This window comes from Pelodiscus sinensis, chromosome 5 (genome assembly GCF_049634645.1).
Source record: "Pelodiscus sinensis isolate JC-2024 chromosome 5, ASM4963464v1, whole genome shotgun sequence".
NCBI classification, from domain to species: domain Eukaryota; kingdom Metazoa; phylum Chordata; order Testudines; family Trionychidae; genus Pelodiscus; species Pelodiscus sinensis.
This window is the reverse complement of record NC_134715.1, coordinates 13,132,420-13,148,471: the sequence shown is the minus strand read 5'-3', so window position 1 is coordinate 13,148,471 and position 16,052 is coordinate 13,132,420. Positions and strand designations below refer to the sequence as shown.

Below are 16,052 nucleotides of genomic sequence, written 5' to 3'. Positions count from 1 at the left end.
TGGTGATTCCCATGCCCGAGATGTCTTGGGATCAAGGCTCCCCCTGGCCCTGACCCCGCTCCAGCCCCTCCTCCTGCGGCCCCCAGACCCAACCCCCACTCCGACGAGGTCCTGGCACCTGAAGTGGAACATCCAGCCGCTCCCTCCCCCTGCAGGTTATGATCCCCCCCCCTCCAGGTTATGACCCCCTTTCTCCTCCAGGGTATGAGTTCCCCTCTCCCTGCCCACCTTTTTTTATTATCTGTAAGATAAATACAGATTTCATTTTGTTGGAAACCAAACAGGTGTGTTTATTGAGAGGTCAGGAAAGGGGAGGGGTTGTGGTGGGGAAGGGATAGGGTAGCAAGTCAGAGGCCCCTAGTAGGGAGGAACCTCTCCCTCAGGGCCTCCCGGATGCACACCCTGGCCTGATGGGCCTGTTGGATTGCAGCTGTCCTCGGCTGCTGGAAGGCTCACCCCTCGCGGCCGGCATCTGCCCCTCAGCCTGGGAGGAAGGTCTCCCCCTTTCTCTCCACAATGTTGTGGAAGACACAACATGCCGTGACCACCTCACAGATGTTGTGCCCCCCCCCACATCGAGGTGAGTGAGGAGACACCTGAAATGTGCCTTGAGGCGGCTGAAGGCACACTCCACCTCAATCCGGGCCCAGTTCAGGCGGGCATTAAATTGGTCCCTACTGGGTTCCAGGTGGCCGGTAGAGGGTTCCATAAGCATTGGCATGAAGGGGTAGGCTGCATCCCCCATGATGCACAGTGGCATCTGCATGTCCCCAAGGGCAAGTTCACGGCAGTGGAAGAATGTGCCCATCTCCAGCTTGCCACAGATACTCGAGTTTCTAAAGACGCGGGCAGCGCGTGCCCTGCCCGACCACCTGACAAAAACTTCTGTGAAGTGTCCATGGTGGTCGACCAGGACCTGCAGCACCCTTCCTATTAATATACTGGGCCACTCAACGTTCTGGTACTTAGATCGGGATGTGGATCCTATGTATGGCTCCAGGGCAGCAAATCCAGCTACGATCGGCTTCAGGTCTCCCAGGTGGTTGACCCTCCACAGCAGGATTGAATTGATGGCCCTCGCCGCCTGCAGAAGGAAACAAACAAGCACACAAAACAGAGAATGAGAGGGAGTGTCTGAGTCCTTGGGAGGTGCCTGCCCCATTCCCATGCCTTCCCCTCCCCCAAACACCCCAGGAGCCACTCCCTATGAGGCTGCTGACCCCAGCCCCCCCCCACCAGCAGCAGGGCTGTGTGAGGGTGGGAGAGCTTCCCCCCCACCTGCACTCCACCCCCACAACCCCTAATCCCCCTTTCCCTAGGGTCCCTCTTTTCAGGACTTACCTCTCCCCACCCCCTGTGCAGAGACTGCAGCCTGAGAGTGCCTTACCACCATGAGGAAGGCCCTGACTTCCCTGCACTAAACTGGTTGTTCACTGACCGGTAGCTGTCGGGGGTGGCGAGCTTCCAGAGGGCCATTATGATCCGCTTCTCCAGGGGGATGGTGGGCCGCAGGTAGGTGTTGTGTCTCCGGAGGGTGAGGGCAAGCCAGGCTCACAGCTCCAAAAAGGTGGCCTTCTGCATGCGGAGGTTTTGGAGCCACTGCTGGTCGTCCCACCTCTCTATGACCAGCCGGTCCCACCAATCCAAACTGGTGCTGAGCCTCCAGAACAGCCGCTCCTCTGTGGGGGCACCGAATTTCGAAATAAGTTATTCTGAAATTACCTCGAAATAAGCTACGCAATTTGCGTAGCACTAATTGTGTTGCTTATTTCGAGGTAAGGGTTCAATGTAGACACACCTTGGGTATGTCTAGACTGCATCCCTCTGTCGGCAGAGGGATGCAGATTAGGCAGATGGACATTGCAAATGAAGCGGGGATTTAACTATCCGGTGCTTAATTTGCATAAAAATGGTCATCACGTTTTGCCGACTCAGCACTTTGTTGGCAAAAAGCGGCAGTCTAGAGGGGGATCTGTCGAGAAAGAAAGCCTTTTTCGACAGATCCTGTAAACCTCCTTGCAGGAAGCATAAGGGATCTGTTGAACAAGTCTTTTTTTCTCGACAGATCCCCCTCTAGACTGACGCTTTTTGCCAACAAAGTGCTGAGTTGGCAAAACACGGCGGCAATTTTATGCAAATTAGGTACAGGATATTTAAATCCCCGATTCATTTGCAATGTCGACCTGCCTAATCTGCATCTCTCTGCCGACAGGGGGATGCAGTCTAGACATATCCCCTAATTCTTACCTGGGGGCGGGGAGAAGCCACAGCAGTGCATATATCTTTTTCGTTGTTAAAAAGGGCTAACTTGCAAGTTTCTCTGTGTAAAACTTTTATAAGGCATAAAACAGATTTATTTGTGGGTTCTTTTGAAGGCTGTGGTCCTGGATGCTGTCAAGTCCCTGCAGCCAAGCTCTCCCAAAGCTAAGCTGGTTCACTGTCTGTGTTGCTCTGCTATGGGGCTGTTATCCCAACTCTGTGCCCTGGCTGGGGGAGATCAAAGTTTCTGGCCCAGCAGAACAGGGTTGTGGGGTGCCCCCAGGGGCTGTTGGGTGAACTCAGTGGCATGAACATCACACCGGGTGAAATCTCCAAGGGGACCACTGTGATCCAACTTGTCACAAACTTCAACCAACCAAATAACAGAAACAAGCCAAAACAAAACAATTACCACCATTTCAAATAGCAAACTCCAAGTATTTCATACTCTCAATACATCCTGGTCAAATAATTTTGAATAACTACATTCATAAAAATGCTTTTCTTTGAAGTTTTATAAAACCAGAAAAAGGATACATTAGACTACTGAATTAGAATAAATCATTTTCTATGAACAACTTAGACCTGTAATCACTGATATAATGTGACACACTTACATGCATCTCTTAGTGCAATGGGTTATTATTGCTACCATGTTTTGGAGTATTTCTGCTGAATATTTCAGTTTCGAGGGGAGATTTTTTTATAGAAAATTAACAAAACTCATAAGGTTTGAGGTCTTAAGTACAGTAAATATCTAAAATATATTCTAAATTCACAAGCTTCTTTGAAGCTAGAAATCATATTAAAAATCTCCCAAAGCAAACATTATTATGTTTCTTATAGATATTAAAGCTAACTCTATGGATGTAAATTTTTTTTTAAATTAGCCAGTAACCAAATATTAAATTGCCTTATTTATTTGGCCAGATTTTTAAGCTTAAATACATGCATTTGTACAACAGTAACTTATTTGCACAAACGCATGATGTTGGATTTATTGTATATGCCTCATTGTACGTGCCTACATTTGAAAATTTAACCTTACAAGTTTGCTTTGTCTTATCGTTTCTCCACAGACTATAAGCTTTTCCCTAACATGTTCCGAGCCTGTAACTGCTCACCTCAGCTAGGGGCAGATTGTGACCCAAAACACCGGGTATACTCAGATTAGCTAGAGATTCACACCTGAGCCAGATTCTTCATCTAGGGTACTACTCAAATTCTGAGGCAACAGTTAGTGCAGAGCTACTCCCTGGTCAACCACACAACCCCCGATCTTAGAGGCAGGAGTTTCTCTCCCACTTCTCATACAACGACATAGGCAGTGGACTGGTAGGATTGCTGAGCGTTCTCAGACAAAATGCAGGACAATGTAGCACTTTAAAGACTAACAAGATGGTTTATTAGATGATGAGCTTTCGTGGGCCAGACCCACTTCCTCAGATCAAATAGTGGAAGAAAATAGTCACAACCATGTTCTCAGTTCTCAGTGAGGGTAACCACTGGGGAAAAGGCCAATGGAACGAGCAGGTCCCAGCCTGACAAGCTGACCTAGATATGGAGTGGTCATCTGGGAAAAGTTAGAGCTCACTGCGGCTGAAGAACTCCTAACTCCAGACATTTGAACTGGAGTGGATTCTGTAGGTGGCCAGACAAAATCAGGAGCTGAAGGGCTGTTTGAAGGGTCAATCCAGAAAATGGACTGCAGAAAAAGCTATCAACCTATGTGTTCGCCAGTCATCACTCATTTTCAGAATTGGCCAGAGCTACAGGTTGGATCTCCCTTGAGCAGCACCCTAGGAACCTGTCCGGTCCCAAACGAGGGGATTTGCTGAACCAGGGGAAGTCCCATCCAACATGTCCTGTACTGAATTGCTGCCCCTTGCTAGCGCTCCAGCCCAGCATCGCTGCTGCCTGCTCAGCCATGACTCCCCAGGCTGAAGTTCCCTAACTGCTGAGGAGGCTGGAGCTCCACAGCTGCTGCCAGACCCCAAGCTCAATGGTGCTGCAGACCCCTGCTACCTCCCAGCCGCAGAGAGCAGAACTCTCCGCATCCCCTCCTCCACCACATGGGGCTTCCAGCTGAGTTACTGCTCCCTCTCTCCCCCACTGTGCTCTTACCCCATTGCCCAACCTGCTGGACCAGGGATGTTGCCAGGCCAGAGCGTGCCAGTTAAGGGAGGTACAACCTGTTTTAGGATAGGCACTACTTGAACTAATGCAGCTCAATCCTGTCAAGCTTCCACATTTTTCTGACACTGAGTTTTCTCTTTGAGGTAAAGCCAGCAGCTGAGAAATGTGTACAGTGAACTGCCTAGTGTTGAAGCTTTATGAAAGCATCTTCCCTTTGAAAGAGGCTTCCTAGTTGATAATTGCTGCATTTTTAAAAAAGAATCTTCATACTCCCAGTTTAGGACACGACACGCACATCAGTGGCACTTACATTTCATTCTCAACATTGTCCGAGTTTCAAGTGACACCAAAACTCATACAAAACATTCTGACCACAGAAAACTTCTTTCATGATGAGACCATCGTTGTTACTAGGGAGCAAATTTTCTATGCTTTGATAAACCAAACATTGGTTTGATCCTCAATTAGTATCATATTGCACTGAAAACAAATAACTGATGGGGTCAAACTGAGGAAAAACCCCAGCTGTGCAAGCCTCCCAGCCAAGATCCAGTGTCAATAATTAAACTTGCAAACACATTGAGAAAAAGCAAACGCCACTATGCCAACCCATCACACACATCTCTCACTCACCTGCTCTTGATATGGGTAAAGCTGTTACTTCTGAATGTTTGTAGGAAAGTCTAGGTAAATAATAATTTAGAATAAACCATCAATTTTAAAAAACTAACGGAAATCCATTACTGTATTGCTTTTCCCAATGCTATTTCATTTAGGACCAAACTGTGCCAACTTTATTCGTGTTTCTTAATTTACTTACTTCCTGGGACTGCTCATGTAAAAAAGGGTACTACTCAATGCACACATTTTTCAGAAAAGTACCCAACTCACCTACACGCCTAAGTCCCACTAGCTTGCAGTAAATAAGCACAGAGTTCAGGGCTAAGCCCTACGTACTGTCAAACAAGACCAGAATTAATTGGCTCAGTAGCCATGTAAGTGTAGTTTCATATGCCCCAAGCACTCTTACATTTAAAAGTTACCATAGTAACACTTGCATTGCATTTCATACTGGAATTCAGAGACCTTTCTGAAAGTGACTGAAAGCTAGACCCTAGAGTTTAACTTTCATCTCTCATTAAATAGCAACTCATTCCTGTAAGTTTACAGATAACCAGGATTGCTAACTAACCCCTTAAACTCCATTCATCTGAAGAAGTGGGTTGTGCCCATGAAAGTTCATGATACCATCTATATGGTTTTGTTAGTCTCTAAGGTGCTGTTGTTTTTTTAAGTTTTTCCCGTTACAGACTAACACAGCTACCCCTCTAAATTCAAATGGTTTGCCACTGGAGACTATTAAATCAACAGCTACCAACATAATTGTTCCAGAGCTATAGCTTTTCATCCTATTAATGGTTCTTCACATTAAGTAGAAATGTGAGAAGTATATCAAGTGTTTTCTGATCTGGTTCAACTTGTCTCTGCCAGGCAAGAGTTGATTTGGCTGACAACTAACTCTCGCACACACCAAGCATACATGCAGCAGCCTGTGGGTTTAACAGATTGAACTTTCACCTTGACACTGTTAGTCAAACACCTTCAGAAAGTAGGGTAAGGAGTAAAAGGAAGTTTTTGACCTTCAACGCTTGTCTCAAAACAGATCCATTGCTACAGACCCACTACTCATAAATTAGTACAATTGCCTACAGCCCTTCACAGGGGAGGGCTTTGTCTGGCTTGGCATGGAGGCCAGATCATTTATCCTAATTTATAGAGTAATCTCCTTCCCTTCTAAATTAGGGGCTGAGATCATTGGTAAGGTAATGTTCAGAAGTGTCCTGCCCTGACTGCTGCTCTATGGGGAATACCGAGTACTTAGTCTAAACCCATTAAAAGCACAAATGGTAAATAAAAATAATAATGTAAAAGGAACAGTTACCTTGATTTCCCCCACCTGCTCACATATGCAATGCACTAGACAAATTTGAGAATTAATGGGAACATACAATTTCCTTTCTGTATGATAATAAATAATGTAAGCAAGTCTCCCAAACACCTCCGGGGGAAGGAAACTCCAGTCATTAGGAAGAGGCAAGTGTTTGATCATTAGAAACATAGATAGCTGGGTTTGTGGTGACTGGGAGAACCGTATCATAACTTACCTGCTTTGTGCAAAGGTTGAGGATCTCTCGCGATAGCTAGATAGACTTATTTATAGGAACTAGTCCCTAAGGGGTCTGTAAAACAGATGCCCGGGTAATCTTTACTTTGTTCAGATAATAGACTTCAGTTTGAATTTCTAAGATATGCAAAGAGCCACTTCCAGCTGAGATAAACAGCTTAGCTCTGTCTGGTTTAGTTTGAGGGAGATTCCATTTTAGCTCATCTGCCTGTTGATCATACTGATTATGAGGGTCTCAGTCTAAGTCTCAGCTGGGATAATGCTCAGTTTGCATAGCAAATCCATGGCAAGGATTTTGCTCTGACAGCCATGGAGCACTAACACCTGCCCTGAGTGATGAGCTTGTTCAGTGGAGGCAGACCTCACCCACAGTCACCAAAACCAGTCATCTGTCTGGAAGGCCAGTCATTTGGAACAACGTGATAAATGCCCTAACAGCTCTTCATAAATTTTACTTTAATTGTTCTACTAGAAAAACCTCTGATTTATCATTATCGTGTTTCTAATAGTAGCAGAGTGGAGGCTATCCTGTTTATTGCAGCCAATGTAGCATGTATATTACCTACCCTATGGGCAGGTGGCATATGTGTGCACTCAATGCAAGTCATTAAAAGGTGGAAGATAGTTTGCTATGTAGGGTGGCTCACACACTATCTTCCACCTTTTAATGACTTAACCAAACAAACAAACAATGGAGGTGCCAATGGTTCTTAATAGCCTCTTATAACTATTTGAATTATCTACTACCTCTTTTTTTCTTCCTCCCGTCCCCCCTCTGTTCTTATATTTCTGTCATCAAAAAGTGGGTTTTGCCCACAAAAGCTCATAATACCATCTACATTTTTGTTAGTCTTTAAGGTACTACTAGACTATTCACTGTTTTTTAAGTTTTTCCTGCTACAGACTAACTCGGCTACCCCTCTGAAGTTTAGGGAGAAAGTTAGGGTGATATCTAAGGGTGACTTTATCTTTGAAAAAGATAGCATAGGGCAGGTCAGCCATGAGTGCTCCAATTTCTCCAGCCTGTCTAGCAGATGTGTTGGCTTCAAAGACCTTCATAGAGAGGTATAATAAAAAACACGTTGCTAGTAGCTCAAAGTGCTTTTGTATGCGTGTTGTAAATGCTAGATTCAAGTTCCAGAGAGGGACTGGTGACAATCTATTTGGGAGGAGGTTATGAATGCTCCTGAGGAATCATTTGGTGATAGGGTGAGCAAATATCATGTTATTTTCTTTTTTTATGTGGAATGTGATAATTGCTGTGAGATGGCCTTAAGTGAGTGGATGGACAGCCCAGATTGCTTTAATTCCAGGAGATAGTTAAGGTTGTGTGGAATAGGTGCCAATGTTGTGTCTAGTTTAGCAGTGCACCAAGCATTCAATCTTTTCCATTTGTGTGTGTAAGAAGTACAGGTAGACTGCTTCCTGCTTTGGAGAAAGATGTTCTGGAGTATGCTAGTTCTTTGTCAGAGAACCAGAGCGGAGCCATGTTTTGAGTTGGTGTATCTATAGGTTCGGATGATGCACTTGTCCCTGTCACTGTTAGCAAGTTGTCAATAGGGGATATAGTGATGGAAAGGTGCAGAGCCAGAGTGACAGTTGGAGAAGACTTGAATACCATGGCAGCCTGGGCCAGGCTGGGGCTGTTAGGATCACTGTCGCCTGCTCAATTCAGATCTTGTGAACTACCCAGTGTAAAAGTGGAGCTGGTGAAAACACATTACAGAGGTGTGCATTCAAGTTATTTGTAATACATCACCCATAGAGTGTTTGCCAAGGCCAGCTCTGAAGCAAAAATTCTTTCACTTTGAATTGTGGGTTGCAAAGAGGTCTATGGCTGGATAATCCAGTTGCTTGAAGATTGGATGTGAGACAAGGTTCCTGTTCATGATCTTGTGGAAATTGTCTGCTGAGTTCAGCTACAGTAGTAGTCAGGAAACCCAGCAGGTTTGAAGCTCAGAGGTGGCATATCAAACACAATATTCAATTACAAAGCTTAGTGACTTTGGGAAAGAGGAGTGCCTGTTTATATAGAACATGCAGGGGATATTGTCTGTCATCACTTGAACTGTGCAGTCTTTGATGAGAGGCTGGAAATGGAGGCAAGCATAGTAGTTCCAGCAAATTTATGTGCAGATTTTCTCAGTTGTGATCCAGGGACTTTTTGCTGGGTGGTGTTGCATATGTACTCCCCATGTTGTTTGAGGGCAGGTCTCAAGCCCATGACCTTTGGCTCCCAAGGTGGGTATCTTATCCACTGTGCACCTGGAGGAGCCCCCCAACCTCCCTACATTTTGGGCTCCCCTTATTCATCCTATGTTCCAAGGTTGCCAGGTCCACATTGATTGAGGGCAGGGCTCAAATTCTCCACCTCTGCTTCCAGGTACCTTATCTACTGCGCCACTGGAGGAGCCTCCCAATCTCCCTACCTTATCCAGGCATCAGTGGTGATGAAGACATGTGATGTGAGATCTTATATGAAGTGGGTCCCCACGCAGAGGTTGTGTGGAGTCTTCCACCAATTGAGTGAGTCTTTCATCTTGTGATTGTTAGACATTGATTCAAACTGTATTTGTTTGGTTTGTACACTGTAGTGAGCCAGCCCTGGAGACAACACATGTGCAAACACGTGTGCTTGACAACAAAGGTGTGAGCCACCAAATGTCATAAGAGTTGATAGCATTTGTGGGCTGCGGTTTGTGGGGTTGTCTGCAAAGTAGATACAAAGATGCTTATGTTGTGAAATCAATCCCATGGAAGTGAGGCTGATAACTTGACTCTTTCGCAGAAAGCTCCTATAAATTCCAGTCATTATGTTGGTTGTATGGTTGACTTGTCCATATTTAATTGTAGGCCAAGCCAATGGACAATGGTCATAGTCACATGGACAGTTTTTGCACGAGTGTGCACTTTTAGAAAGCAATCATCTAGATAAGGAAAGATGATTCCATTTCCTGACGTGCAGTTACCATTGCGAGAATTTTGGAGAAGACTCTTGGGGCTGTGTAGAGTCCAAAAGGTAGAATCTTGTATTGATAATGGGTCATGCTTCTGATGAATCTCAGGAAATGTCTGTGTGCAGGATGTATAGTCACGTGAAAATAAGCATCCTGAAGGTCGAGGGCTGAAAACCAGTCCCGTTCCTACAGTGCTGGAATTATTGTGGAAAGAGTAACCACCATGAACCTTTGTTCCTTTAAAATTTGTTTAAGTGCCAGAGAGGGGGGATTGGTCTCCAATCCCCATTTTTTTCCAGTGTTAAATAGCAGTGGGAATAAAACCCTTATTTTTGTGGCGGGGGAATGGGTTCCACTGCCCCTATTTGGAGAAGATTGTCTACCTCCTGGTGTAACAACTGTTTGCGAGAGGGATCCCTGAAAGGGGGGGTGTATGGAGGCACTATAGAGAGGAAAGGGATAGAATATAATTTTATGGCCCAATTGTCCTTCATGATGATTAGCCATTCCTGGTAGAATGGATATTGACAATCTGAAAATAGGTGATTCAGTGTTAAAAATGCTAGAGAGTGAGAGCACTCTTGTGAAACTTCAACCAAACCTTTAAATTTGCTTATTACAAGGAGGAGGTTGTGATACAGAAACTAAAGGAGGACAGTGATGTTGCAGTCTCTGCCTATGCCATTGTTGTTGCCATTGGTTTTGGTTGCTATTGAGAATAATAGGGGTGCCTGAATCTCTAGTAAGGTTGGTATCGAAAGTGGTGTTGTGTCTTAGTCGGTGTATGAATGCTGAAGGACTGGAGTATGGCACATTAATCCTTAGAATCATAGGATTGGAAGAGACCTCAGGAGGTAATTGAGTCAACCCCCCTGTTTAAAGCAAGATCAATCCCAACTAAATCATCCCAGCCAGGGCATTGTCGAGTCAGGACTTAAAAAGGGATGGAGATTCCATCATCTCCCTAGGGAAACCATTCCGGTGCTTCACCACCCTTCTAGTGAAATAAGTTTTTCTAATGTCCAACCTAAACCTCGCCCATTGCAACTTCAGACCATTTCTTCGTGTTCTGTCATCTGTCACCGCTGAGAACAGCCTCTCTCCATCCTCTTTGGAACCTCCCTTCAGGTAGTTGAAAGCTGCTATCAAATCCCCCCTCACTCTTCTCTTCTGTAGACTAAGTCCAAATCCCTGAGCCTCTCCTCTAATCCCCTAATCATTTTTGTTGCCTTACAACGGACTTTTTCCAATGCACCTACATCCTTTCTGTAATGCGGGGCCCAGAATTGGATGAAATACTCCAGAGCCGAATAAAGGTGAATAATCACTTCTCTAGATCTGCTGGCAATGCTCCTCCAATATGCCACTAGCCCTCTTGGCTACAAGGGCACACTGTTGACTCATATCCAGCTTCTCATACACTGTAATCTCCAGGTCCTTTCCTGCAGAACTGCTGCTTGGCCAGTCAGTCCTTAGCCTGTAGCACGGGGGTGGGCAATAAAAAAAATGGCAGCACACAGGGTTAGTCCCTGGCAAGTCACCACTGCTATGTTTGCCTGTGCCTCTGCTGGTATTGGAGAATTGCAGCTCAGGTTGGCCACAAATCATCATTCGCAGCCCGGGACACTACTTCCTGCTGCTCAAATTGGCCACAAATGATGTTCTGCGGCCAATGAGAGCTGTGATCCTCCAATGTCTGCGGAGGCAAGGTAAACATGGAGCTGGGGGCCATCCAGGGACTAACCCTGTGGACTGGTTCCAGCCCGTGCGCTGGAATTTGCCCACCCCTGCTGCAGCGGTATATGGAATTATTCCATCCTAAGTGCAAGACTCTGCACTTGTCCTTGTTCAAACTCTTCAGAATTCTTTCAGCCCAATCCTCCAATTTGTCTAGGTCACTCTGGACCCTATCCCTACTCTCCAGCAAATCTACCTCTCCCCTTAGCTTAGTGTCATCTGCGAACTTGCTCAGGGTGCCATCCATCCCCTCATCCAGCTCATTAATAAAGGTGTTGAAACAAGCACTTCATCAAGGGCAGTAACTCATTTGTTTTAGGTGTGAAGAACTTGTCACAGTCAAAGGGGAGATCTTCCACTGTGCTCTGAATCTCTCTGAGAAATGTGATGGAGTTTAGAGATGTTAGATAGTGTGTAACTGAATAGTCATGACCGCATGACATTTTTATTCGATAGTGCCCAGGAGCAGCCAGTGTGCTTCCAACACCAATCCTGGGGAGCCTCCTGCCACCACGCGCTGCTGCCTCTCTATTAGAGCTCTTCTTTGCAGCTCATACTACATTTAAAAGGCAGAGCCACAGAGCCACTGCCCCTCTCTCTCCCGCACTGCAGAGACGGTGCTGGGGGGAACCGACTTCCCCACCTCGCTGCCTCTGACACAAAGGCAACAAACTGGGGGAGGAATTGTGAGTAGTCGACTCGACTACCCGATAAGCATAGGCTTATCAGGTAGTCAACTATTCAACTATTCCTTTACATCCCTAGAACTGAGGGCTCAGGGACGTGTGCACAATACTTTAAACACTGGTGGGTTGCGAGGTTAACTCTGCAAGCAGGCTCAACTTGGATGGGCATTGGTGTAAAAATTTCAGTGCAAAGCAGGAAGGAGGCACCAGTACCTGGGATGGAGCACCAACAGCTCTCAAAGAAGAACACACATTTAATTCCTGTTCTCTCCATGTGATGGGAAGAGGGAGGAGTGAGAATGCGGAAGAGAGGACTAAACAGAAGGGGGAATTTGGGAAGCTGAAAATATTTGTCTTCCTTTCCTTCCTTAAGTCACACTACTTTTACCACCATCTCATCTCCTTAGTCCTATTGAAATCCATGTATTATGTTCCTTGAAGTCTATGCTACTCCTTAGCCACACTGGCTCAAAATAACCAAGCTATTGTTTGCTTTCCATCACAAAATCTAGACCCGTGGTTCCCAACCTTTTTTATACTGCAGACCAAAATACCCATTTACAAACTTTTGGCAGACTGGAAACATTTTATCTGCATATTTGCCTATTCAGTATTTGCATAATGAATATGAAAATATGCAAATTAAATGTTATCAATCCGCCAAACGTTTGTGAGTGATTTTGCCAGTCCGCAGTATAAAAAGCTCCAGTCTCCAGATGCCCCCAGTGCCAGTCCTAACCCTAGAGCCCCCACACCTCAACTACCCACAGCACCAGCCACTGACCCCAGAGTCCCCTGCACGCAACCCCCCATGCCAGCCTCTCACTCTCAGAGCCTCCCAGGGCCAGCTCCCCACCCTGGATGTCCCAGTGCCCCACAGTGCCAGCCCCCCTGCATCTTAGAGCCCCCCACCCCTTAGACATCCCCAGTACTAGTCCTGCCCCCAGAGCACCCCAGTATTAGCTTTGCCCCAGAGCCACCCAGTGCCAGCCCCCTGCCTCTTAGAGCGTCCCCATGCACAAGCCTCCAGCACTAGCCCCACCCCTGGAGCCCCCAGTGCCTGCCCCACCCCCTCACCTAGCCCTGTGCTGACTCCCAGCTGCCAGCTGAGTGCTGCTGCTCAGGTTGTGGCTGCTCTAAGGCTGCCTGCCAGGCTCAGCATGACCCTCCTGCCACACAGCAAGCCACTCTTCTTGGTGACCCCCACCCCTGCCCAGTGCTGGTTGGCTGAGAGGCAGGGCAGGAGACGCCTTACCCAACAGCTGTAGCAGGAGGAGAAGCGCTTGGCAGTGTATCCCAGCCCCAGAGCCACTGTGGCCTGACAGCCAGCGGTTCACTCTGGGGCTATGTCTAGACTGCAGGCTTCTTTCAGAAGAAGCTTTTCTAGAAGAGATCTTCCGAAAAAACTTCTTCCGAAAGAGAGCATCCACACTGCCAAAGTGCATCGAAAAAGTGATCTGATTTTTCAAAAGATAGTGTCCGCAATGAATGGACGCTATCTAGCATTTCAGCTCCGATTACTATGCACAGAGTGGCCACCAGGGCACATGTGCTTTTTCTTCTTTCGTCTTGTTTCAGAAAAAAAAAAACCTCTTCCCCGTCTACGCACCTTTTTCCGAAAGAGCTCTTTTGGAAAACAGCTTCTTCCTCATAGAAAGAGGTTTACCAGTGTCGGAAAAACTCCTCTGTTCTTTCGATTTTTTTTTCAAAAGAACTTGATAGCAGTGTGGACGCAAGTGACATTTTTCTGAAAAAACTCTGTATTGTAGCCATAGCCAGAGTGACATGATGTCTCTCTGTAGTCCCACAGGAAAAGTTTTTATATATAGAGAGAGAGATTATGAAATAACTTTAAAGTTCAGTCGTTTGTCATGCTTCATTTCTTTTGAAGCATCACTTAAAAATTATATTTTCTTTCATTACAATAGCACTTCCCCATGACCCTTGCCACTTCCCTGTCCTTGTATCAAGGCCCTCAGCCTGGGAGATGTCAGGGAGGAGCTTTTCACCAGCTCCCCTGAACTTGCCCACCACTGCTCTGTTCAAAGTGCTTCTCCCAGTCCTTCCCCTTCGCTGGTCAAGACACAACTATCCACTGCTCTGCTGAGCAGCTTCCTATAACAAGGCTGCCCCAGCAAGCTACTTTCTGATTGGCTTCCTATAAGCCTCTCTCATTGGCAGGGGTTCCACTCGAGCCATAGTAGGGCAGCTGCTCCAGTGCAACATATTTTAGAACATTTTTTGAACAGTCAAAACAACTACAAAAATGCACAGGGGACTAATGGACTTACTGCAGGATATATAAAAAGTGTTTTACCAATATGGAAGCCCTCTTTCACACACTAAAACAATTTCTGCAATAATTAAAGACAAAACCATGGACAATGAACTGAAACACCAAGTTTCATTTTGATAGAAATTAAAATTGCTAAAATATCAAGATTTCCAATAAAAAAAAGCCAACTCATTTATATGTAGATGCATGGCAGGATTTAAGGCAGGCTCTCAGAGCACTGGACAGTGTGTTAGCCAGATCAGTCCCATTCCCCCTTGCATCAGAAAGTATAACTCGGGGTATCATAGAATGCCTGACATTCAGCATACAGCACTGAAGTGCTGCAACCAGGTCACGAGATAACTAAGAATAATTAAATGTCCACTGACCATATTGCAGGATGTGTGTGTTTCCTGATTACACTCTATGGTAGACCCCTTATGGTGAAACTTACACCAACAACAGGAAACTAAGCTGTTTCAGTCTCTCTGTGATCCCAACAATGCATAATCATAGATCAATGGTACATTTCTGGGTGTAGAATGGTGATTTGAAGAAGAATTTGTTTTCCCTATGAGATGTCATGCATTAAACACATTTGACTCTTTTAGACTACCAGTCTTTATGTACAAACACATAAAACTGACAGTCCCTGCAGCAATGACTTGGTCATGTCTCCTAAACATAACAACAATGTTGTAAAGCATGAGTTTTACATGATTCACGATAACATCTACATTAGTCTTTAAGGTAGACTATTCATTGTTTTTTAAGTTTTTCCTGTTACAGACTAACTCGGATACCCCTCTGAAGCTTTTGAACAATGTACATGTTAGGAAAGCAGTAATTTTACCAAGCAGAATCAGTCACAGAAAGAGATTTGTACAATGAACTACAAAGACAAGGACTTCTCTCTGCACAGACTGAAAACTTGAACACTAATACCTGAAAAGTCCCATAATCCCCCTGTTCCTTAAAAGGAATCAGTTACATAAATTCTCTATATAAATATTCAGTATATAAACACACTAACATACCTTTATAAGCCCAAAATCTTCTGCAAATTAAAGTGACTGGAAGTTTTGTCAACTACTTCACTAGTACATGCACAGGTCCTACAGTAATATTTTCACTGAGTTTATCATATTAATTTTTTACCTTTTAACATTAATATAAAATATCTAATTAACTATGGACAAAGATAGAAATGAAAGAAGGAGGGTTAAAAATATGAATACACCTTCAATTACAAAATGCAAAGATATTACAATTGCTATTAAAGCACATCACAAGTAGGGATTTAAGGGATTTGTTTAAATTCCCACTGATTTTCATCATAAACTAGCCAATGAGTAATGTAATAGTCAGCCTACTTTTATAGCAATGCATAAAGCCCAGAATTCCTTTACTTGATTTATGGTTTAGAACATAAAATTTATTATTTTAAGTTTCCACAAAAAAAATCAGTATTCCCAGCAAGGGAGTGATTGCACATCTGAATATAAGTTTTACTCTCATTTTAGCAGGATGTTCAGCTGTTTCCTTCCACCTGAATGAACTCGGTCTTCTCAGACTAGAGAGCAAAGATTAGATCCTACAAGACTAAACATCAGACACTATGATTTGAATTTACTCTGCAAGGTTCAATATAGTCTAATTGATACATAACCAGTCTATGTCAGGCATCTTAGTGCCTCAACCAGGGTGGGCAATAATTTTTGGTGGGAGGCCAATCCAAGATTTTGAAAGTGGTCAAGGGCGGCACTTTCTGTGGAGGGGGTGCAAGGTCTAGGATGGAGGTTGGGTGCAGAAGGGCT

At 45.0% G+C, this 16,052-nt stretch overlaps 1 protein-coding gene across 1 annotated transcript in view; it reads right to left on the bottom strand.

Moving 5' to 3' along the window:
* Positions 1-294: 294 nt before the first annotated feature.
* Positions 295-16,052, bottom strand: part of LOC142829500 (uncharacterized) — a 30,462-nt gene continuing 14,704 nt past the window's right edge. The window contains exons 2-3 of the mRNA XM_075929182.1: positions 1,439-1,764; positions 295-1,084 (exon numbers count right to left, since the gene is read on the bottom strand). Of these exons, the coding sequence (XP_075785297.1) occupies positions 380-1,084; positions 1,439-1,764 (1,031 nt within the window). The 3' untranslated portion in view covers positions 295-379. The remainder of the gene's footprint in view (positions 1,085-1,438; positions 1,765-16,052) is intronic.